This window comes from Lathyrus oleraceus, chromosome 2, assembly GCF_024323335.1.
Source record: "Lathyrus oleraceus cultivar Zhongwan6 chromosome 2, CAAS_Psat_ZW6_1.0, whole genome shotgun sequence".
NCBI classification, from domain to species: domain Eukaryota; kingdom Viridiplantae; phylum Streptophyta; class Magnoliopsida; order Fabales; family Fabaceae; genus Lathyrus; species Lathyrus oleraceus.
Window position 1 is genome coordinate 412,986,679 of NC_066580.1, and position 25,168 is coordinate 413,011,846.

Sequence of the window (25,168 nt, forward strand, 5' to 3'; positions counted from 1 at the left end):
TTTACATATATATATATATATATAATATATATATATATATATATATATATATATATATATATATATATATATATATATATATATATATATATATATATATATATATATATATATATATATATATATATATATATATATATATATATATATATATATATATATATATATATATATATATATAATATATATATATATATATATATATATATATATATATATATATATATATATATATATATATATATATATATATATATATATATATAGTAAGCATCATAGCATGTCTATACATGTAGCTTCTTTATAATAGAATATTACTCCTACTCAATTCCTTCTTTCATAAAGCGGAGTTGACATTAATATGCAAATAAGTACAATTACAATGAGTTCGATCCGAATTGCAATTACATAACTTTCCATAATGAATTATTTGATGCATTTCAGATAACGATAAATCAAGGGGAAGTATGATGAAATCAACAGATTTTGCATCCGGTGGAATAGTTCATCAAGCACTCAATAAAGACAACTATGAAAGATGGAGCTGTGTTATACAAAACTATCTGCAGGGGCAAGGTCTATGGGACGATGTCATCCTGAATGTTGACGCTAATCATCTTCTTACTGATCATGCTTCCTCTTCCAACAAGATGCAGGCTGGAACTCGAAATGTTTTCCGTATCTTTAAACAATCCGGGAAAAATGATATCGAGCAAGGTGAACATAAAATAGAAAATAAATTTGTGTTTGTTAATATATGTAAATTTTAATTCATTTTATCATATTTATTATTAGCATTTTAAAATATACTGATTAATACTGTCCAAATATTTTACTGGATATTTTTGATTAAATATAAAAGGATATGATTGTTATGACGAGCAAAGTTTTTGGAGGGAAGTTGATATTGAAGCGGTAAGGAAAACAAAGAATGCGAAAGCTTTGCATATGATTCAACTATCATGTGGACGAGAGATTGTGGATGAAATTAGTCATTTCCCTACCGCCAAAGAAGCCTGGAATCATTTGAGAATACTATATGGCAAAGAGATAAAAGCCACTGCCCATATTGAACAAGGTACATATAGTTACACACATTTTAGTCTCCTTACTTTTTATTATTTTTTAATTTTAATGGTATGCAGCTGATTTAGAGAGTAGCATTGATCAACTGCATAAAGATGTGTTCAGGCGTGTTGAGAGAGGTCAAGATATTCAAAACACTGATATTGGTGAAGATGTATTATACATGACCTCGACTTTAGGTAGGACACTTCTTCACGTTGCAGTGATTGCTGGAAATGTGAGGAACGTAGAAACGTTAGTGGCAAAAGGGAAAGACACATTATTAGATATGCAAGACAGAAATGGTGACACGGCTCTAGCTCTGGTTGCTCGTTATACTGGAAACACCTATGTGGCAAAATGCATGGTCGAGACAAATAATTATAAGGGTTTCCGTCACAATTTGCTAGTGTTGCAGAACAATGAAAATGTTATCCCTATTCTTATGGCTGCTGCTAATGGACACAAACAACTCACTACCTATCTTTACACTAGAACGGATCTTTCTCAAGATAACAATTCACGTATTTTGCTTCTTTCATTATGTATCACTGCTGAAATATTTGGTAAGTAATAAACTTAAACTTTGTATATCATCATTAGAATTTTCGTTATTTCAAATGTGCGGTTTGATTTGATCTATCAGATGTCGCGTTAAGATTGCTCGTCAGTTACCCGGATCTCCCCAGGGAATCGTTACCATTATCCATCCCAAAGATGCTTAGACAATCCTTTCCTGATAAATTCTCTCCCTTAGTTGCATTATCCAAAATGCCTTCGGCTTTCCCAAGTGGCACCCGATTCGGTCGTCTAGAACAATTCTTTTATGATAGTAAGTTTTCACACTTTTCTCAACCTACAACCACTTTATGGTACATGATCAGAATGGCTATAGAGAGCCATTGGATTAAAACAAAAACCATGTATGGATCCTCTATCATAGTTGTGAGTACAGTTAGATGCTGGAGAGGATCTATATATATAGATATGAACCTCATTGACAAACACAAACAAATTATATATATATGTTGAATGCAGTTTTGAGTGTTGAAAGAGAATTCAGAGGAAACTATGAGATTCCTGACATTGCAAACTCCGTCCAAAGGGTAACACGTATCGCAGTTGTTAATGAGGAAAGAAAAAGAACACTAAAAAAATCTTCCGTACGTACGTACTTCTAACGAAATCATAACCAATTGTTTTATTTTATTTTAGTTCATTAGACAAAGATAATATTTCCTGAATCTTATCCTTCACTTTTTTCTCTCCTTCTCTCTTGATTATATTTTTATTTTAAAAGAGATAGTAAAATTAACCGAGAAAGATAGAGAGTAAGGAGAAAGAAGAAGAGAAAAATAAAGGAAAGGATCTAAAATCATCTCTTTGACTTATCTACATAACCTATATCGAAATGACTCAACTTTTTTTTTAGGTTGGCTTTCGTGCAAATGGTTGGTTTTGATATTTCTCGTTTGGCCCATAAAGTATTTGTGTATGTCGTCTCTCATTAACAGTTGTTAATATATATATATATATATATATATATATATATATATATATATATATATATATATATATATATATATATATATATATATATGATACACAGGTGGAATTTAATCAAATTTTTTAAATTTTTTTACTCTGATTGGTTGATTTGTCAGGTGTGATACTTCGGATAATATTTGGTGGAATTATATACTTGTTAGTTGGAAGTTTCAAATGGCTAAATATGTTTGGTAAGTTAAATTAAATGCAAAAGTTTAACTCATCTCTTTAGTTAAAATAACTAAAATGAATGACTCATATTTAAGCACCAAAAGGTCTATTATCAGCTTTTTACTCATTTTTTGAACAATATATTAGAATAACTAAATGATGATGCTTTATAATTCAAATTGATTTTGGGTTTAAGATGAAGAGAGGGATCATATTTGCAATAATTCTAAGGTAACAAGTGAAAGACTGATTATATGCTTTGAATTGTGACAGGAATCAGAAAAATATATGGCAAGAAATATAGTCATTATGAAGTTATAGGTATATTGTGTTACTTCTCCCGAAGTGTGAAAGCTTTTAGTGCTTCACGGCTGGAAGAGGCATCCGCATACGAAAGCATGTTGCATGGAGCCCAAAATGGAATAATTGAGTTCATAAATGCCATGAGGGAGGCTAATCCTCATTTGCTTTCAGCCGTTGATAGCTGCCATAGAGGCATATTTTCGCATGCAGTTTTGCATCGTAAGCAAAATGTGTTTCAACTCATACACTGTCTCCCTGGAGGGAAGGAGTTATTTAGATATAGTATAGACAAGTTTGGCAATAACTTGTTGCATCTCGCTGCACAGTTAGGTCCTTCCTCTGATCGCGATACAAGACCCGGTGCTGCTCTGCAAATGCAAAGAGAAATTCAATGGTTTAAGGTATTTATTCTACATATACACTATTACAAAAATATAACTCATATAATTAACATCATAATGACAACAGGCCGTGGAGAAAGTAGTGCATCCCAAGTTTAAAGAAGCCAAAAATGGTGACGGCAAGAAGCCTTACGAAATATTAGCAGAAAGCCACGAAGAGCTAGTGAAAGACGGAGAGAAATGGGCAAAAGAGACAGCTACATCGTTCACAATTGTAGGCACTCTCATCACTACCATCATGTTCGCCGCAGCATTTACCGTTCCAGGCGGAAACAATGGTAACGGTTTGCCCAACTTCTTGCACGACAAAAGGTTCATTACGTTTCTCATAGCAGACGCATTCTCTCTCTTCACGTCAACCACTTCGGTGTTGATTTTCATTGGGATTCTTACCTCCCGTTATGCTGAAAGAGATTTTCTCAGGACCTTGCCCGGGAAGTTATGGTTTGGTCTTTTGTTCCTTGTGCTCTCTGTTTGTTCCATGATAGTTGCATTTTGTGCTGCTATTGATATGATCTTAAAGGGATATAAAATCACTAGGTGGTTAATTATTGTACCAACCATGTCACTTGGGAGTCTTCCAATTACCTTTCTTGTACTATCGCAGCTGCCCCTCATGTATCAAATATTTCACTTTACAAGGAAGAATCCCATCAGCAGAATCAAAAACTGACCACAATGTATGTGCTTGAAAATCCTCAAAAATTTATTTACTCTTGACAACGATTCAGATTCTAGCAACTAGGGAAAACTTTCTACTGTTTCTCGTGATTTGTCATTTAGAGAATCGATAATCATGTGCCATGTTTTAGAAATATTTAGAAGTGCGAAACAAACACACAAGTTGAGCATGGATACATTCAGACCATATATGAGCAAGTAATAATGGATTCTTACAAAATTATGTGGAAAATTACACACCACCTTAAATTACTAAAACAACTTTGCAGTCTCTTAGACATCAAATGGATGATAGTAATAAAAAATATAATGAATATGATAACTCATCAAATGTCTACAACGTTCAATCCAATCCTAGATATTTCCACTGCATGCCGTACGTATTCCTGTAGAAAGTAATAATTAATTCCCAATATTTAGGATTGTTGAAAAATGCAACGGAAGAGAGCTAGTTATGTACACAAAAAATTGAAAATTAATTATTCGAAATAAATGATTTAATGAATGCATGTATTGGTGAGTTTTATTTGGAAAGATAAAGTAAATGGTGGATAAAATGAGGGTAGATAGGAATTTCTTTTTATAATAATCTATTATCTTGGTTAGAGAGATTTATGTTAAAATAACACTTAAAAAGAATTAAAAAGAATCGGAGAGAATAATAAATATTGATTACCCAACTAAGTAGAATCGTTGATGTTATGTGGGCGACAATTGAAGGTGTTAAGAATAATATGGTGATGAACAATGACATCCAACTAGGAATTCCATATCCCCACGTTTTACAAAGGCCACAAGTTGACCTTCTCAATGTAATGATGTCTAATAGAAACAATAATGCAAATATTCTAATCCATTAGATAAGGTATAATGTTGGTTGGTGTACAAGATGAAGAAGATGAAGATGGAAAAAGAGAGAGAAGAGAGAATAATAAACTTCCATTAGTCTATTAAAACGATTATAACGAAATGGTTGCACACACACTGCACTACAATACTCAGTGGATATAACTGTTGACAATTATAGTACTATATATAAACAAATAATAGTGTCACGTAGCGAAATACTAAAATACTGAATTATCCTTCAACATTATCCCTTAATTCAGGATTTAACTAATTAAAACTAATAACATCAATTTCATCCCTTAAGTGGAGAAATTGATCGGTCTTGTTTGCTTTTGTAAGAACATCTGTCATCTGCTTCTGAGTGCTACAGTGCATAACTTCTAGCACTCCATTCTGAACAGACTTCTCAAAAAATGATACTTAGTCTCAATATGCTTATTCTTCCATGCAACACTGGGTTATTGGCAAGATCGATTGCAGACTTGTTATCAATCATTAGCTTCAGATGCTTATTTACCTTGATCTTCAGATCCTGAAGTAAATTCAGAAGTCAGACAACTTGACATGCAACCACAACACCTGCAATATAGTCTGATTCACAGGTTGACAAAGTAACGACGAATTTCTTCTTGGAACACCAAGAAATAAGACTTCCCAAATACTTAAGCAAATATCCATAAGTACTTCTTCTGTCAACTTTATCTCCACACCAATTAAAGTTTGAGTAACACATCAACTTTGAATTAGTTCTCTCTTCAGAAGGGAACAAAACTCTATACTTCAGAGTTCTCTTTATATACATCAGAATCTTAATAGTAGCTTGGTAATGAGACCACTTTAGTTTACTCATGAACCTACTAACCATTCCAACTGCATAACAAATGCCAGGTCTGATATTACACAGATACCTCAGAGAGCCAACCAACTGCTTGAAAGTTGTGGCATCTACATCATCACCTTTAAAATCAGAATTCAATTTGTGATTTTTTTTACAGTGTGACAACAACCTTACAATTCAACAGCTCGAATCTCTTTAGAAACTCAAGTTTTTATTTCATGATCTCCAATAACACTTTCTTCTTGAGAGCTTCTTCAATACTCACTAGTTTAGAGTCTACTAACATGGCATACTGGGCGACTTCTCCCTCAAAGTCTACTTCAGTATCTTGCAACATGTTAAACTCTGCAAATCTTATTGGTATTTCTCTGATTCTTTGTGGCCTCTGAACTTGTTCAGAATCTCCTTCTGATTCTTGAACAGTATCAAATGCTTGACCACCCTCAAAAGTTTGACCACCTTCAGAGGCTCCGCCTTCAGAAGCTCTTCCTTTAGAAGCTCTACCTCCATAAGCTCCATCTCCAGAGATTGGATTGCTTCTAGATTTTGGATCATCATCAGAATCTGGATCAAAATCAGGTTTACCTTCAGAATCGGACTCGCCTCCATAGTCTTCTTCATCTTTAGAGTCACCTTAAGACTCTAACTCATCTTCAGCTTCAAAGTCATCTTCTGACTCTGACTCATCTTCAGAACCCTTAGATTCTGACTCTTCTTTAGAACCTTTAGATTTTGACTCATCTTCTGATTCTGACTCATATTCAGAATCAAACTCGACTTCAGATTCAGAGTCATCTTCTGACTTTGAATCATATTCAGAGTCATCTTCTGACTCTGAATCATATTCAGAGTTCATTCAGAATTAGAAATTCCCAGTCGCACAGGTTCATCACCATCAAATTCATAAGCCATCAATAACACAGGTTCATCATCATAATCTCCTCTGACTATGTTTGCTTCTTATGACTTCTTTTCCTTGTTTAACCAACAATCAGTAGCGAAGTGGCCAAAATTCTTATGATAGTAGCACTCAACTTTCTTCTTGTCATACTTCTCATTACCATTTCGAGCACTCTTTTGTCTTCCAAAAGTTGATATTTTTGACTTTTGAACACCATCAGATCTCTTCCTGGCTTCTGACCAAGACTGCTTATGATATTTCTTACCAGAAGCTGCTTTCAGAGCTTGCTGCTCTACCTCCATTTCAGAGCTTCTTTGACTCAGACATAATTCTTATGCCTCTAGACTACTTCGCAGCTCTTTTATCCTCATGGTGCTAAGATCCTTAGAATGTTCAATTGCTACAATGATGAAATCAAACTAAGGAGTAAGCGATCTAAGTACCTTCTCAATGATACTTTCTTCATAGAGAGTTTTTCCACACGACTTCATCTCATTTGTGATCAGAATCACTCTAGATATGTAGTCAGGTAACTTCTAATTGTTTTTTATGTTGAAATTCTCATACTGCGTACGTAAATACTAAAGCTTTACCTTCTTCACTGATGCATCACCGTACCAATATGTCTCACATAACCTTAATCATTGTTAAATCAACGATTGTATCGAACACGTTCATATCCACACACTGATGGATGTAGAACAACGCCTTCTGATCCTTCTTCCTCAGATCACGCCGAACATTTCTCCGCGGATCCGTTGCATTTGCTGGAAGTGCAACCTGAATGTAACCTTCATTGACGAGATCAAGAACATCTTGAGCGCCAAACAAAATACACATCTTAATCATCCAACATTTTTAGTTCTTTCCATTAAACATTGGAAGCTTGGTACTCAGATTACCATTTTTCATCTTCAACCTTGTGCAAAACTCAGATCTCACCAAACACTAATGTTTCCCAATCCCTCAGAATCAAGAAATATGATTTTGTTACGATTCCAATCAAAAGTTCACACGAACTCAAGAAACGAAATCAATCACACAACGCCTCACCGTTAACTCGTGTTTCTTTGTGTTTCTCTATGGATCTGAACCAGAGGTCTAAATATCAATTGTTGGTACACAAGATGAAGAAGATGAAGATGGAAGAAGAGAAAGAATAGAAAATAACAAACTTTCACCACTATACTAAAACGGTACAACAAAATGGTTGCACACGCATTGCACTATAATACTCAATAGATACAGTTGTTGACAACTATAGAATTATATGTACACAAATAATAATTTCATGTAGGCGAAATACTAAAATACTAAATTACCCTTCAACAATGTTGAGGGGGACATGTTGAGAATGCCGTAGAAAATGCTTTAAACAAATATGGATTCAACATAGGGTATGCCAATAAACATTATTATAAATATGCATTCTCAAATAATGTTTTGCAAGCAGAATATTCCTGAGGAACCAAAGTCCTCAATTTCACCAAATTTGCTGGTGAAGTATGGGGGGTCAATAGTAGAACACATATCCATATACCAAATTGAATGTGGAGATTTGGATAATGATGATTAATTGAAAACGAACCATATTCATAGCTCCTTAACTAAAGACATGTTTATATTGTTCATTAATTTGCCTATGAATTGAGTTTTAATGTCATAGACTTAGCCAAATCCAAAGAAAATATAATGAGTCTATTGATGATCACATTAGTAAGTTTAGGAAAATAAAGGTTAGATGCTTGACCATGATTCTAAAATAAGATCTAGTACAAATGGCCTCGCCATAATTAAATTATGATGTTCGAAAGAAAATAGCTAGTCAACAACTTAAAGACATGTCACAATTGACAGATATAGTGCCAAAAGGATTGAGAAATTGAATCTCTAAAAATAAAATATGAAGAAAAATGGGAGGTTTGGTATAGAGTAAAAAAATGTTAGATGACTCTTATAATGATTGAAGTTATCAAAGTGTTAATCTGACAAAATTAAAACCAGGGTTAGCTTATAAATGCCTAAATTTTAAATCTATAGAGTCGAGTACTAACTCAAAAATTTAATTAACAAAAGTATGCATTTGATATTAGTAAAGTTTGATCAAATTTTTGATATTTTGTTGAAAGATCGATAAATATTATTAAGTGGATGCCAAAACATCCCTTCTTTTGAATATATAAGAGGGAAAAAAAGATATTGTAATATGCATAACACTTTTGGACATCATAATTAATTTATGAATTTTTTTCAAGGATACAATCAAAAAGGAAATAAAAGAAGGCATAGTTGTGTTTGACGACAAGATAATGACACCAATGAAAGTAGATGGTGATAATTTCCATGTGGCAATGCACTTTGTTGAACCTGACCTCAACTTTTGTATGGTAGAATTTGTATTCATTAAAAACAGAGTATTGATACTATGATTTAGAAGTTCAAAGAAGATTCCTTGGATAAGGTGTATGATAAGAACAACGAGTGTCTATTGGAAGTCCTTCAAAAGAAATGTAACACCAACAAAGAGGTCATATCGGATCCTCGTTGGTATTCAGAGTTCGTCAAAGTTGTTGTAAAAACATTCAAAAAATTTGAAAGAAAGAAAAATTTCAAACATAAAAGGGCTTAAGAGGCAGTCAACCCAGAAATAAATTGACTCCACGAAAAGGATTATCAAAAGAAATTCCATTATTCACGAAGAAGGTATGAGCTTCTAAGAACATAAGAACTTATTTACTTTATATAGAAAGATAAAACACTTACACTTCTCCTTGTAATATCTCAATAAAGCATTGGTTCAGAGAAGATAAACGTTTGAGAAGCAGATAACTACAAACTTTAAGATATCCCCTATAACCACTTAGTATTTCCAAGATAACACTTTGATCAACGAAAATCTTGGAGCTCACCCAACCAGAACAGAGTGCCTACTCTTATGCCAATTGAATTTTTTTTAATAAGCGAAAAGATGTCACACACAATATTGAGACAATGTGTGAAATAATATGAAGTAGAAGTAGGAAGAACAAATAAACAAATTAAATAACACATATAATTGTTAATTGGGCTTGGTGCAACATCACATACATATGAAGGACATCAGGCTTATGAAAGGAAATCCACAAAATCAATAGTTAATATTACACGAAAGTCTTATCTGAACTCTCCCAATTAAGCGTTTTTTTCTTAATATTATCCATGAATTTTGACCCAAGGTATCCATGAAACTGAGACCCCTCACTTTCACTTAAGCACTCTCCCGAGTATTCACAAGATGACAATTATATGTGGCGTGATAAACCATAAAGTTACAAACTAAATAATATATCCTTCTAAAATAAGAAAGTCACTCAAGAATAAAGTATTGCAACAAAAATACAAAAACTCAATAGGAATAGAAAACAATGCACTAAAAGCTTCATGAGGTGAGTGTAACACCCCTTTTTCTACCCCAAATTATTTAGCATATAATCAGAGTAAATAAGCACGCATATAAAGAAAAGGGCGTTACATCGACGTTTTCGAAACTTAAAACTTTTCAAAAACCAACAATACACCTGGTCATTCAAAATAACACATTTCACTCATCATGAATATTCAAGCAATATGCGTTCGCAGCGGAAAATAAAGAATACTCATGTATTTCATAAGATGATCCATGTCCCATACCATGATCAAATAAAATAAAACAATTAATGACATAAAACATATCCAAATAAGATACGAGTTCAATACAACTAATCTACCCAGTGTTACATGACCAGAGCATTGACTCATTACCTAATTTTAAACTAAATACGGAAACTCTCCAGCTAATCTTGAGCGAGCTACCGTCCACCTACGCCAGCAATACTACTCTGTAGTATCTGCACGATACCCATGTAAAGGTAACATTCAAACAGAAAGGGTGAGAATTCAAATTATTATGAAATAGCATAATAAGGCACAATGAATTAAAACACAATTTAAGAATTCATCACACTTTGTATTATTATATCAATGATATTAACAGACAATCATTCCACATATTTCAAACATACATCACACTCACATTAATTATCACATAATTATAAACGACTTAATGCAAGACAATGTGACTCTATGCATGTGGTACCGTAATGTGAACTCAAAGTTTCACCGCTTTCCGATTCAATATCTAGAATCCATGCCACGCTTCCGATCCGGACAAGACCAAAGCCCTACGTCTGTTTCCAATAAAGGATCACCGCTTAATACTACGCCTAATCCCAATTAAGGATTAACGTCTGCTACGTCTGTTTCCAATGAAGGATCACCACTTAAATACTACGCCTAATCCCAATTAAGGATTAACGTCTGCTACGTTTGTTTCCAATGAAGGATCACCGCTTAAATACTACGCCTAATCCCAATTAAGGATTAACATCTGCTACGTCTGTTTCCAATGAAGGATCACCGCTTAACCACTTCCACAATGAAGTCAACCATGCTATGAATGAATGCACACATACCAACACATATGCAATTAAGACCATCTATATATCGTCTTAACATCCCACATATCACCATGACTCACAATTGGTACATATACACATTCATCACAACACATCAATTACGATTACATATACACATCCATAACCATAAATCATTCACAATTCGATAATGGTATACATACACATTCATACAATATATTATTCACCAATATAGGTCAATCATCAAATATGTACACATAGATTCCATTCCAAAACGCACACAACATTTAAATATCAATTTTTCACTTTTCAAACAGTGTTAACCGGTTAACGCCCTGGGTTAATCGGTTAACGCAAAACAGAATGCGCTTCTTGGCAATTTTTAATAGTGTTAACCGGTTAACGCCCTGGGTTAACCGGTTAACGCAAGACAAAATGTAATTTTTCAATTATCATAACAGTGTTAACCGGTTAACACCCTGGGTTAACCGGTTAACGCAAAACAGAAAGCTGTTCCTGCGCTAACAACGAAACAGAATGTAGATTTCCCCGCATTTTTCATCGTTGGAGGACTTCTGGACCTCCGATTTCGATTCCGTAAAAAGCTACACGTTCAGAAAATTATGACTCATCCAAATATATATTCATTCACAGTTTTAGCATAATTTAATCATCACAATTCAAGAGTATTTATCAAGACCTAATAATTCCAAAACCATGCCAATTAAGGATTTCAACCTAAAACATGTTCCTACCCATTGACCCAATCATACTAACCCAAAATAATAAGGATTTCCCCCCTTACCTCGTCAATCTGATGGAAACCCTAGCTCCTTTTTACGTTTCCTCTCCTTTTCCTCTATTGCCTTCAATGCTCAAGTGAATTCTAATTCTCACTTCCTTCACTCTTACTATTTATAATAGTATTCTAGTTGGGCTTAAATCCTCTAATTTAATCACCAGGCCCAAAATACCTAATATTTAAATACCTCTATTTAAATTCAAATAATTAACCACTCACTATGCACACCAAGTTAATTAATTAATTCAATTATTTAATTATTTCTCATATCCACTAGATAATGAATTAATACCCCCAATTAATTAATTAACACTCCACATAATTAAATTAAAATATAATAATAATAGTATAATAATTAAATACTAAAAAAATGGGCTGTTACAGTGAGTCTTCAAACAAGAAGAATCATCTCATTAAATAAAAACCATTATCCAGCCGAAAAGTGTAACACCCTGATTTAGTTAGTCGTTTTTCTAATTATTTAATTAATTAATTTAAACAATTATTTATGTGATTTTATGACGTGTTTGGATGGTATTGACATTTGTGGTGAGTTGTGCTTAATTAAATAGTTTATGTGGGGTTTAATTAATTAAATTAATAGAAAATTTGTAGAATATGAGAAGTTAAGCTAATTTTGTAAATTAAGAGAATTAGGTGGTTAGTGGAGAGAAGCTTATGTTTAGTTGGGGCAAAACTACAATTATAAAGAAACTAAGTAGGTTGTTATATAATTAGAAAATAGAAAATAAGGTTTTTGGAGAGCAATTGTCAACAACACGAAAAAGATAAGAAAAGAGAGCAAGAGGCATTGGAGAGCTAGAGCTTTGAGAAAAGAGAATCATAGAAGAGTTTGTTTTCTTGCTTTGCTTGTTGAATTCATAAGGTAGGAGGATTATTCATCTAAGGGTGCCTTAATCATGAAAGGATATATAGGTTTCCCTTAACCTCCAATATGGTTTTCTTCTTTTGTTTTGATTGAGATTTTGATGAGTTCGATGAATACAATTATGTTTTTATGCAACAAATTGATGAAAATTATTGGTTGAAGTTGTATGGTCTGTTGTTCATGTTGAATTGCTCATGAATGAAGTGTTGTGTTGAAATTGAGGAGTTTTTACGTATAATCATGAATTTGAATTTTTATGGTTAAATGATGAAATAACATGTTAATTTAATGGGAAATAATGTGCTAATATGTGTTAATCATATATGTATCAATTTTGTGTTGTTTTGGGATATTTGGAATTAAATTGGAGGAGTTTGGAGGTTCTACAATGGAAAAATCATGTTCTAGTTTTGCTGGTCTGGACGATCTCGCACAACGAGCCTTCGCCCAACGGGCTGCTATGCTGGCCTGACGAGGATGATAGTACATGGGTGTTTTTTTTGTGTTGAATTGTCGATTTGTTTTTCGATTCCAATGACTATTGGTTGCTGTTTGGTTGAGTTCAATGAGATAAATTAATATGTTTGAACGATGTTTAAATGTATGTTCGATGTGTGAATATACCTGGTGAAATACAAGTTTAATTATGTGAACTAGTGTACAGGCTTCCTAATGAATTGATGAGATGAATAATTTGGAGTGAGAACTATTGGTGATGTATTGAATGCATGATGGTTTACAGTCAATAATGGGGTTGTATTCATTGCTATGTTGTATGATTGTTTACACTCATAGTAAGGTTATATTCATTATTATGTTATTTTTGTTGCATTATTACATGTCATGTTTCATATGTTATCGTTGTTGTGAAAGAGACGGATCACGAATTCAGATAGGAGACTAGTGACTTGTCTCAAGCTCAGAATGGAGGTTTGAAACTCAAAGTAAGGGCTCAGGGTTCAGATGTTAGGACCAAGAGCGGAGCTACATTAAGCAATATGTGGGCACATGCCCCCACTTAAAATTTTAACTTGTAGTATTATAGTATAATGTATAATGTTAACTAACTATTTCTAACTCACAATCTTTCTCCAATTCTACAATAATATGAGTGGTATTTCAATAACTTACCATTGATGTTAGATTATTATATTTATTTTAAATAATTATAATATAATATATATTTTTTTATATTAAGTATATATATCCTTTAAATCATAAGAAATCATTAATAATTTTTTTTGATAAAATTTATAAATAAAAAAAAATCACAAAAAATATTTAATTTCTAAATAATTAACTTTTAATATAATTATTATATATTTTTTGTGAATAACTATTAGCAAGTTATCATTTATTTTTAAATATATTTACTTTGAATTTTTATTTTTCAAAATAAATTGATGGTTTTAATAAAGGATATATTTGAAAAAAATAATAATTAATGCATTTAAAAATTTGTAAATAATTTCTATTAAAGGACAAAATAATGTGAAAGATCCTTGTAAAATAAAGAGATTAATATTTTTTATTTTACAGATTTATATAAAATTTTGCCCCCGCAAACTAGACTTTCTAACTCCGTCACTGATTAGGATCCGGTTCGCATGAAGCACCAAATATTGAGTCGGTACCGCACCATATAGAGTTGAGTTGCGAGTTCGATTTAGAGAGGGGGACTGTGACGAGTATGAGTTGAGTCTATATCACATTACATAAAGGTTGTACAAATGAGATGTTTGAGTGTTGTTGAGAAATCTTGTATGGATTGGTGTGAGTTTGATTGTGAAGTGGGTGAAATGTGAATACATGATATTATGGTGCATATTTGCTATGTGCATAATTTTGTAGCATGTGAATCTACCCTGATGGTTTTTGTGCATCGATTATTATTTGAATGTATTCTCGCCCCCTTTTTATGTTGTTGCGTATGTGCTCCTCTAGAGTACATACAATCATGTACTTGAGTATGAGTTTAATGTTGAGGATGACGTTGTCCCTCTTTAGTTGCTTGTCGAATGAATCTTATATTTGGAATTACTCTTATATGTAACACGTGGGGAACATGATATTCTTTTATTTGTTTTCTTATGTTGCATATGTTTTTCAATTATTTGGATATTTAATCACTTTTTAAACTACTAATGTTGTTTAGACTTTTAATGTTAAGTATCTTATAATTTCCGCTGCTTATCAAATGATTTAATTTTCAATTATGCGGTTCATGTATGTTTTGTTGGCGTTTAAGTAGTATCCTACTTAAAGAATTTATATATTATACATGTTTTATTTAATTATTTGTCGAGTCGGGAAGTAAGGTGTTACAAAAAGTCAATAGAATTTTGACAAAAATCAATTGAATCTAAAAAGCTCAATTTCAATCTTCTCCATTGAAACCAAATTGGAATTTTTAACAAAATCAAATCCAATTAAATCTTTTCCAGACAAATTTAAGATTTTCTAGAATCTTTACCAAACGAATTCAAATCAAAAAGCTTTTCCAAATAATACACATTTATTCACACTTCTATTTGAACTAAAAAGGAAACACATTTGGATCAAAACACTGAACCGATATTCAAACAGATAGAGCATACACACCAAAGTCAAAGAGAGAAAGGATGTCTCACATTAAGTCAAGACATCTTGCTTAATATGTTGGTTAATTTTTTTTGTCAATCAAATCACTACGCCAAAAGAGGGAAAAGAGGACGCTTTTTTTGGCCTATAACAGCGCTTTAAAGCGCCCTCTAATCTGGCGCTGGCATAGGTAAAGACAACGCTTTTTTTCCTGGTGAAAGCGCTGTCTAAAGTGGCTCTTTAAGCCCTTTAAGGGCCACTTTAGAGGGCGCTTTTTAAAGAAAGCGCCCTCTAAAGTGGAAACATTTAAGGGTTTAGAGGGCGCTTTTACTGGAAAGCGCCCTCTAAAGTGGAAACTTTTAAGGGTTTAGAGGGCGCTTTTACTGGAAAGCGCCCTCTAAAGTGGAAATTTAAAGGGTTTAGAGGGCGCTTATTTTGGGAAGCGCCCTCTAAAGTGGGTGGTTATTTAATTTTTTTTTTTTTAAAAAGCGCTATATTTATTTATTTATTTTAGACAACCTGTATATTGAAGCAGTACACCCAAAACTGTATAATTTGAAGCCCTTTTTCACACATTGCATTCAACAAGCCTTATATACAACAATCCATACATATACAACAATCCACTGATATATAATTGTTTAACTTCTAAAGATTCTAAATATACAACCAATTCATAACTTAAAAAGAAATAAAACTAAGTAGCAAAAGCATCTCTGAGATGTATGTTTTTTTTGCTAGCAGCAGTCTTCTTAGCAACAACCTCTTTTTGTTCAATATCAATAGCATGAACCTAAAATATCATAAAATTAGTTAGGTGATGTATAAGATCAAGAATTAACATTTTCTATGCATAAATATCATATAATTGTGTTTATACCTTTTTTTTTTGATGCAACTGACTCGATTTGCTGCGTAATCCCCTTGTATTTTTGGTCTCTTATCTTTTGAAGATAGAATTGATATTTGTTTAGATGGACATGTTCCATTGTCGTAGAGGGATACTTTCAAATATCCAGCATCATCATCTACGCGAATGAGGCTTGACGACAATGGAACATCTCCATCTAAACAAATATCAATTGATACTTTCGAGTATCCCTTGCCCCTTGCACGAATGATTGACTTCATAATAGTCATTTTACCTGTAATAAAGAAAACAATTAAAATCAGATGACAAATGTAAAAACAATTAAAATCATAAAAGTCATTTTACCTGTAATAAAGAAAACAATTAAAATCATTTGACCTGTACCTTTTTCACTAAGTTCTCTTTCTTTTCTTGGTTGGAATATGTTCTACATGTCTCTTAACAACACAGACGGTTGGATTGATCCAAATACCCTCATTATGATCATTTCTAATATATGAATCATTTGATATAATATTCTCATCTTGATCATTTCTGGTAAATGATTCAATCTCAACATCAATATCACCTTGATCTCCAGTGTTTTCATCAATTACTTTGTTGGAAAAAAGAACTATAGACCATTTCGTACTTTTCGGATCATTGACATAGAACACTTGTCTAGCTTGAGAGGCTAGAATAAAAGACTCATCTTTGTATCCCACCCTATTAAGATCCACTTGCAAAAATCCTGACTTATCCATTCGAATGCCGTTATTATTTTCAACCCACTTGCAACCAAATATAGGAATCTGAAACTTCTCATAATCAAACACCCAAATGCGCTCGATAACACCAAAATACGACAGATTTGCAAATTTGGGGTTTAAGTCCTTCACACTTGATATGTGCATTGCTTCAGCTACCACGGTGACACCACTATTCTGCATAGTACTTTTATCATCTTGTTCTTTGGTATAAAATGTGTATCCATTAATCGCGTATGCGCTATAAGAAAAAACATGGAAACTTGGACCATATGCTAAGCATCTCAACCTTTCTGTTATTGAAGCGGGATCTGAATAATACTTTGAATAAATATGATCCTTAAACCAAGGTATAAAACATCGATTGTGCTCTCGTACTATCCAATTTTCATTTCTATTGGGATTTAAACCTCGGAGAACATCCTTGTGAATTTCAACATACGGCTCAACCTCATTCTCATTGTGCAGAACATACAAATACACTTGATCCCGTTCGACCCTTGATACTGCCACGATTTTATTTCCAATTAGATTTTTTCCTTCTTTCTTTTCGACAAGCTGAGACTTGGGGAGTCCGATTGACTGAACATTAGACAAATATTCAGTACAAAACTCAATCGCTTCTTCAACAATGTATCTTTCAACCATACAACCTTCTAGTCGACTTTGGTTCTTCACGTACCCTTTTAATATTTTCATATAATGTTCAACAGGGTACATCCATCTCATATAAGCTGGTCCACACAATTGTGTCTCTTTCACAAGATGAACAACTAGATGTACCATTATGTCAAAAAATGATGGAGGAAAAAACATTTCAAGCTCACACAAAGTAATAACGATTTCTTTTTGCAACATTGGTAAGATCGCAGGATTGATCACCTTACTGCAAATTGACTTGAAGAAAGAACACAACTTAGTTATAAAGCTTCTTACTTTTTCTGGAAGAATAGAACGTATACCTATTGGGAGAAAATGTTCCATTATAACATGGCAATCATGGGTCTTTAAACTCTTTAACTTGAGGTCTTTCATAGACACAAGTCTTCTAATATCTGAAGAGTACCCTTCTGGAACTTTAACTTCACTTAGAAACTTACACAATGTTTTTTTCTCCTTTCTAGATAGAGTATAAGCAGCAGGAGGTAGATATGTTCGTTTTCCTTTCTTCAAGGGTCCTAATTCAGTTCTTATTCCCATCGCTATCAAGTCCTTTCTTGCCTTAAGGCCATCCTTAGACTTTCCTTGTATATTGAGTAACGTGCCAATAACACTTTCAAATACATTTTTTTCAATATGCATAACATCAAGAAAATGTCTCACATACAAGGACTTCCAATACGGCAATTCAAAAAAAACTGACCTCTTCTTCCACCCACTTTTGACAAGTGTGTGGGCAAAAGGCTTGCCAAACTGAGTATCCAAATCTTTCACCTTTTCAAAAATTTGATCACCCGTCAATATAGGTGGAGCTCTGCCTTGTTCTGTCTCTCCATTGAACGCCTTTCTCCATCCACGGTAGTGATGATTTGAATTTAAGAATCTCCGATGACCGAGAAAGACATTCTTCTGACCAAACTCCAAGCGCTTCCAATCTGTTTTATCTTCACAAATAGGACACGCACATTGACCTTTTATGCTATACCCTGATAGATTTCCGTATGCTGGAAAATCATTAATTGTGCCAAACAACATCGCCCTCAAGTTAAAACTTTCTTTCCTATATCCATCATAAACCTCCACACCGGTCTCCCACAAAATCTTTAAATCTTCGATTAAGGGCTTCAAGTACACGTCTATGTCATTCCCTGGTTGTTTAGGTCCAGAAATCAACATAGACAACATCATGTACTTACGCTTCATACATAGCCATGGAGGTAGGTTATAAATCATAATAATCACAGGCCATGTACTGTGTGAGATACTCTGGATACCGTGTGGGTTCATTCCATCAGTAGATAATGCCAAGCGAAGGTTTCTTGATTCTTCTCCAAATTCAGGATAATCATTATCAATTTTCAACCACTGTGGTGAATCTGCCGGATGTCGATACTTTCCATCTATGATTCTTTCATCTGCATGCCAGGTCAAGTGTCTTGAATCGGTTTCACTACGAAACATGCGTCTAAATCTCGGAATAACAGGAAAATACCACAAGACTTTTGCTGGAGACAACTTGTTCTTATATCGCGAGACACCGCATTTAGGACACTCATTTAACGATGCATACTCATTTCGAAACAAAACGCAATCGTTTGGACATGCATGTATCTTATCATAGCTCATGCCAATAGAGCACAACATCTTTTTGGTCTCATATGTTCGATTGGGAAGAACATTATCCTCAGGAAGCATATCTTTCAAAAGGGCTAATAACTCTGTGAAACTTTTATCCGACCATCCATTGCCCGCCTTTAAGTTGTACAACTTTAATACCGCAGACAATCTTGTGAATTTAGTGCAACCATCATACAAAGGTTTCTCTGCATCACTTACCAACCTCTCAAACATTTCGGGACAATCCTTAAGATCTCCTTCAAGTGCTTCTACAATCTCTTCAACTCGATCACAATCGTATGTATCTGCGCCACTATAGTTTGAGGCATATGTCGTACTATCCCCCGGTTCAACATTCTCGTTACTTTTCTCACCATGCAAATTCCAACATGTATAACTTCGATCAATTCCATGCCTCATTAGATGCGATGTCAACTGAACTACGTCAACCCGTTTCCCATAACAACAACCCAAGCAAGGACATATCATTCTACTGGGGTCTTCGGCGTGCGCAACGGCAAACTTAACGAATTCTGATACCCCATTCTCGTACTCTCTCGACAATCGATTGGAAGACATCCATGTATTATCCATTACTAATTAGAATAAACAAAAAACAATTTCAGAAGAGTTCAAACACATTCGGACCTAGGTTTCTAATGATACTGGTGTTGACATAAAATCATATGTTCATAGGTCGTATAACCCTAACTACTGGGTAATGTAGTCCCATTGCATGCGCTATCATGGTCACTAAAAACCAACCGTCAATTTCCTAATAAACCCAAACTATTTAAATGACTATGAATATTGAAACTTTACAGGTCGAAACAAACGTAACATAGACAACAATAACATAAAACAGAAATTGGGCAAAGTTAAAACAAAGCAATAACATAAAACAGAAATTGGGCAAAGCGTGTACCTTTGATTGGTAGAAGGAGGAAACGCGCAGTAATAATGTAGATCTAACAGAGGTGGAAGGAAAACGCCTTAGAACCCTAACGTGAAAAAGAACGAAAATAACAGATAGTGAAATAACAAAACGCGCAGTATGTTATAATTTTAATGTTTACTAAAGGGGACATTAGAGGGCGCTTGTGGAAAAAAAGCGCCCTCTAAAGGGGGCCTAAGAGGGCGCTTATGGAAGCGCTCTCTAAGGCTTTCCAGAAGCGCTTTATAAGCTGGAAATGCACATGGACTTATAACAGCGCTTTTTTAAAAGCGCCCTCTAAGAATAACCTTAGAGGGCGCTTTCTAAAAAGCGCCATGTATTGTTGTCCCTCTATCTCCTCCTTATTTTTTCGTTTCACCTTAGAGGACGCTTGTGGAAAAAAAACGCCCTCTAAAGGGGGCCTAAGAGGGCGCTTATGGAAGCGCTCTCTAAGGCTTTCCAGAAGCGCTTTATAAGCTGGAAATGCACATGGACTTATAACAGCGCTTTAGTAAAAGCGCCCTCTAAGGATAACCTTAGAGGGCGCTTTCTAAAAAGCGCCATGTATTGTTGTCCCTCTATCTCCTCCTTATTTTTTCGCTTCACCTTAGAGGGCGCTTTATTACAAAAGCGTCCTCTAAAGTGCGCTGTCTATTGCTCCTTATTTTTCGCTTCACTTTAGAGAGCGCTTTTGTATTAAAGCGCCCTCTAAGGTGCGCTGTCTATTCCAGTTTTTGGTGTAGTGAATGTAATAACATGGATTCCTCTACATGTGAGCCAAAATTCTTTCTTGAAAGAGGAAAAACTTGTGAGAAAGTGTTAAGAGACAAAAAAGATTGATTCTAGAACTGTATTTCGTATTTCTTGAAATCATTCAAGGCAACTTCACCAGGACAGTTAAGGAAATATATTCTCCTCCTAGGTTTGACAGTTTGACGTAAGAGAATCGAAAGAGGATGATCGTTTCCCGACACCCTCTGTTGGACCGCCTACTCGCGGTTTTAACGCCATCTCACAACCTTTTGGATGTTTTTAATATTTTTTTATTTTTGCAATCTCGAAATATATATTCTTTATCTTCATCACTTAAGCTTTTAAGGTATTCTTCAACATTCTTATTGAGATAATCTTAATGCATGACAAGGATGAACAAGCTAACTATCCTAGAGAGGGATGATGTGAGGATATGATGGCATGTAGCACTACTCTAAGTACCCATCCAAACATTGGTTAAGAAACATCACATCCATTGTATTATCTCGAAGTACAATCTCACGATCAAGTCAGATGGTCCTCCTAAAAAGCCATATGTGGTATGCTCTCCTTCAGGGGCCCACTGATCCTCTACATCATGCCGAGACACATCATGCGGTTCAATTAACGCGTCCAAAAATTATGCTTTTGTACCACATATTTTTTTAATAAATGCAGATAACCGTTTAAGAAACCATGTTTATATACTTTGTACCAATTTCTTTTAGACATTATGATAAAGAAAATACATCCTATTCTTATGATATAACTAAAAATATATAAGTTAAAAAAATACAAACTTGTGAATATCTGTAATTAGTTCGAAGAAATGCAAAATTTTGTTGAAGTTTTTTAAAAGTGCTGAGGAGATAAAAAAAAATCAATTGTTTTACTTATTTTACATTAATGACAAAATTGTCATTTCATATATAATGTAAGGGTGTGAGGTATAAGACTAGGAGTGCTAGTAAACATTTCGATGAATTGAGAATTTCTCTCAAATTGATTGTGGAGGCCCAAATTGGCCTTTTATTGTTTTGTGGGCTTTGCATAAGAAAACACGTAGGAGAGAGAGGTCACAAACAAAACAGTAGAGAATTCGTCTCTCTCAAAAATCACAAACATTTGAAGGTAACCGTGCCTCTCTAAACCTCTCTCTAAACCCTAATTTTTTCTCTGCAGATTTTTGCAACTGTTTCAACGTAGAAAACGGTGAGTCCTTATGCGCTTCCGTTTTCCTTTTCCATTTTCATCTTAGTTAATAGTTTTCTTGTCACAAAAGTGCAAGCTATGCATGTTCTGAAATTGTAACTTTATTCGATTCTTATCTCACTGTATTCAGCTCTTTGATATTTTTGTGTGTGCTCTGAATGGGTTTCTGAGTTGAAGATGTTGGATTCTATTCCATTTTGAATCTCTATGATATTTTATTTCAATTGTTTTTTTTTCAAGTAAAATTTCACTTGCTCTTATGCCATTCTCATCGTGTAAAGAGATGAATTTGTGCTATTGTTCGGTTTCGTTGTTTGTGTTACGTCAGCCAGGAAAGGGTATTCTGTTTTGAGCTGCTAGGGCTAGGTTACAGTAATCACAAACACGGTTTTAAATTGCTGGTGCGGTTGCCTTTGTGGATGTATTGCGGTTGCTGCAATATGAACTGCGGTGTGAATCTTGATTCGGAAGTATTTGAAATATACTGTTGAAAAACTTTTAAAATTAAGATTGTTCACTATATTTTCGTCTGATGCGGTTTGTGTGTTGGTTTGTGTTGTGGTCACACACGTGATTTTAATTAACACCGTGATTGCGGGTTGTGGCCCGATACCATTGCCAGTGTTGCGATTGCGGGTTGTGGCCCGATACCATTGCCAGTGTTGCGATTGCGCCTTGTGGCCCAATACCATTGCCGTGTTGCGATTGCAGTAGCTGCAATGCGTATCCAAATAATGATTGATATGGCTCATGTATCTTAATATTTTGTTTTGAATGTGATGCATTTCCCTGACCTACGTGCTGTTGAACTTTTGTCTTTTGATGTTTTTAATTTTGTTTTTATCTTGTTTTTATATCGGAAATTATAGTTTTGCATGGCAGCTTGCATTATTTTGTTGTAAGATGATTTGTTTTCATTGCTATTTGTATAGATTGAAATGGTGGTGCCTTTGGTTAATGATGATCCAATGATTGATGGTGAAACTGAAGATCTGGACGAGGTACCGTCAGATTCAGATTCAGAAGAAGATGTTAAATTAGCTGAACCGTCAAAAAATGCAGTGAACAACAGAGAAGCTATATTAGATAAACTTGGAGACATAAGCTGGCCCGAGAATGTAGATTGGAAGCACAAACTCTCCGTTGATATTGATCAAGAGCAAGAAGTAGATGTGAACGATGACTTGGCACGAGAGCTATCGTTTTACACACAGGCATTGGAGGGAACTAGACAAGCCTTTGAGAAGCTTGAGTCAATGGGTCTCCCTTTCTTGAGACCTGCCGATTATTATGCAGAAATGGTCAAGGCAGATAGTCACATGGAAAAGGTGAAAAGTCGGCTATTAGAAGAGAAGCGGAAGATGGAAGAGGCTGATGAGAGAAGAAAGGCTAGGGAAGCAAAGAGATTGTCCAAAGAGATTCAGTCACAGAAATTGAAAGAAAGGGCCAAGCAGAAAAAGGACGACATTGAATCTGTTAAGAAGTGGAGGAAGCAGAGACAACAGAGTGGGTTTGCTGATGGCGGCGATGGTCCAGATAAGGCTTTGGGCTTTGAAGATGGGAAAGTGTTTGAGAGATCAAAGAAGAAAAGGCCCGGAGTGTCTCCAGGCGATCGATCAGGAGGTAAGGCAAAGCAAACCTTTGGAAAGGGAAAGATGCAAAAGAAACGAGATACTAAGAATTCCAAATTTGGTTTTGGAGGCCGAAAGGGATCGAAGAAGCAGAATACAGCTGACACAACTAATGATTTTGGTGGATTCAGTAAGGGTGCTGCTGCTGGAAATAAGAAGAGGAAGAGATGAACATAATCTTCATTTGATTTGTTTTCCCACAAAATGGATGTCATGGAATGTTTGTGGCCATGACACATTTTTGGGAATTTTCATCAAATCTGCAGTTGTATGTCTTTGATAGATTATGGTAAGTTGATAAACTTTATTGGCAGTTATAGATTCTTATATATCTACTCCAGTTTTGATGTTTTGTTAAACAATTTTATTACTTTGTTCTGCTCATTACTAAATTATGTGATAGCTCTTGATGTAATGTAGACATATCTAGAATTCTTATGTTATGTTATTTATCTATTGACCACTCTTTAAACTTTGTGCTGCTCATTAAACCAAGCAAAAGTTAAATTTCATTCAGTATTGTAATGTAATTTTGTTCATGAAAACGTCTGTTGTCAACATTGACACAAACATGCATCAAAAGGCAGGTAAAAATGTGCGTACAGGGTTGTTGATCAACGAAGAGTTGCTGATGAAAGAAAACAACAATTTAGATCATGATTATGTAATGTTGAATTCATGTTTTATTTATAAATTCTGGTATGGTCAAGGGGTGTAAACTTTGTCTATATCCTCAAATATCTATCGATAATTATATAATTTTTTAAAGGGTAATGCTAACTTGTGCTCTAGGCACAAATTAAGAAACCCTCTTATAGAAAGTTCTTATTGAAAAAATCAATAAGAAATTTAATTATATATTTTTATTAAAATCAGTATATAATTTTTAAAATACTATTTCTATATTTAGTTCTTAACTTGTCTCAGTTAGTATTATAAACAGGTATTTTTACCATACAGTTTTTTTTACACATTTGCAATACGCGTTTGGTATGGATAATAAGAGGCTAAGTTATCTTAAGCTAGTGCTTAGAGATTTCATCTCTAATTTCATCTCTAAGCTTCTTGTATAGAAAAATTCAATTGAGACTTGAAATACTTAAAATTATCAAAAAAAGTATAGAAGTGTATTTATTTATGGGATAATACAAATTCTCTCATCTTTTACCTTCGACACAGCTCATCAGAAAAAGTTGTGTATTTCAGTTTGTAAGATGACAAAAATTCAATTAAAAATAAAATCTTTAGATATGTGAGATCAATAA

General features: G+C 34.0%; 2 protein-coding genes across 3 annotated transcripts; both read left to right on the forward strand.

The window, feature by feature from the left end:
• The first annotated feature begins 334 nt into the window (after positions 1-334).
• On the forward strand, positions 335-4,212 carry LOC127119794 (uncharacterized). Its single transcript, XM_051050117.1, has 9 exons — positions 335-717; positions 863-1,078; positions 1,146-1,631; positions 1,712-1,897; positions 2,104-2,232; positions 2,498-2,557; positions 2,730-2,804; positions 3,058-3,488; positions 3,556-4,212. The coding sequence occupies exons 1-9, from the start codon at positions 468-470 to the stop codon at positions 4,159-4,161; spliced, it is 2,439 nt and encodes an 812-aa protein (XP_050906074.1). The 5' UTR covers positions 335-467; the 3' UTR covers positions 4,162-4,212.
• A 17,861-nt stretch (positions 4,213-22,073) lies between these two features.
• LOC127119795 (probable rRNA-processing protein EBP2 homolog) lies at positions 22,074-24,378 on the forward strand. Of its 2 annotated transcripts, none has more exons than XM_051050119.1 (2): positions 22,074-22,191; positions 23,205-24,378. In XM_051050119.1, the coding sequence occupies exon 2, from the start codon at positions 23,211-23,213 to the stop codon at positions 24,072-24,074; it is 864 nt and encodes a 287-aa protein (XP_050906076.1). In that variant the 5' UTR covers positions 22,074-22,191; positions 23,205-23,210; the 3' UTR covers positions 24,075-24,378. The 2 variants fall into 2 exon arrangements, with proteins under 2 accessions (XP_050906076.1, XP_050906075.1); XM_051050118.1 differs by having other exon boundaries at positions 22,110-22,272.
• The last annotated feature ends 790 nt before the right edge of the window (positions 24,379-25,168 follow it).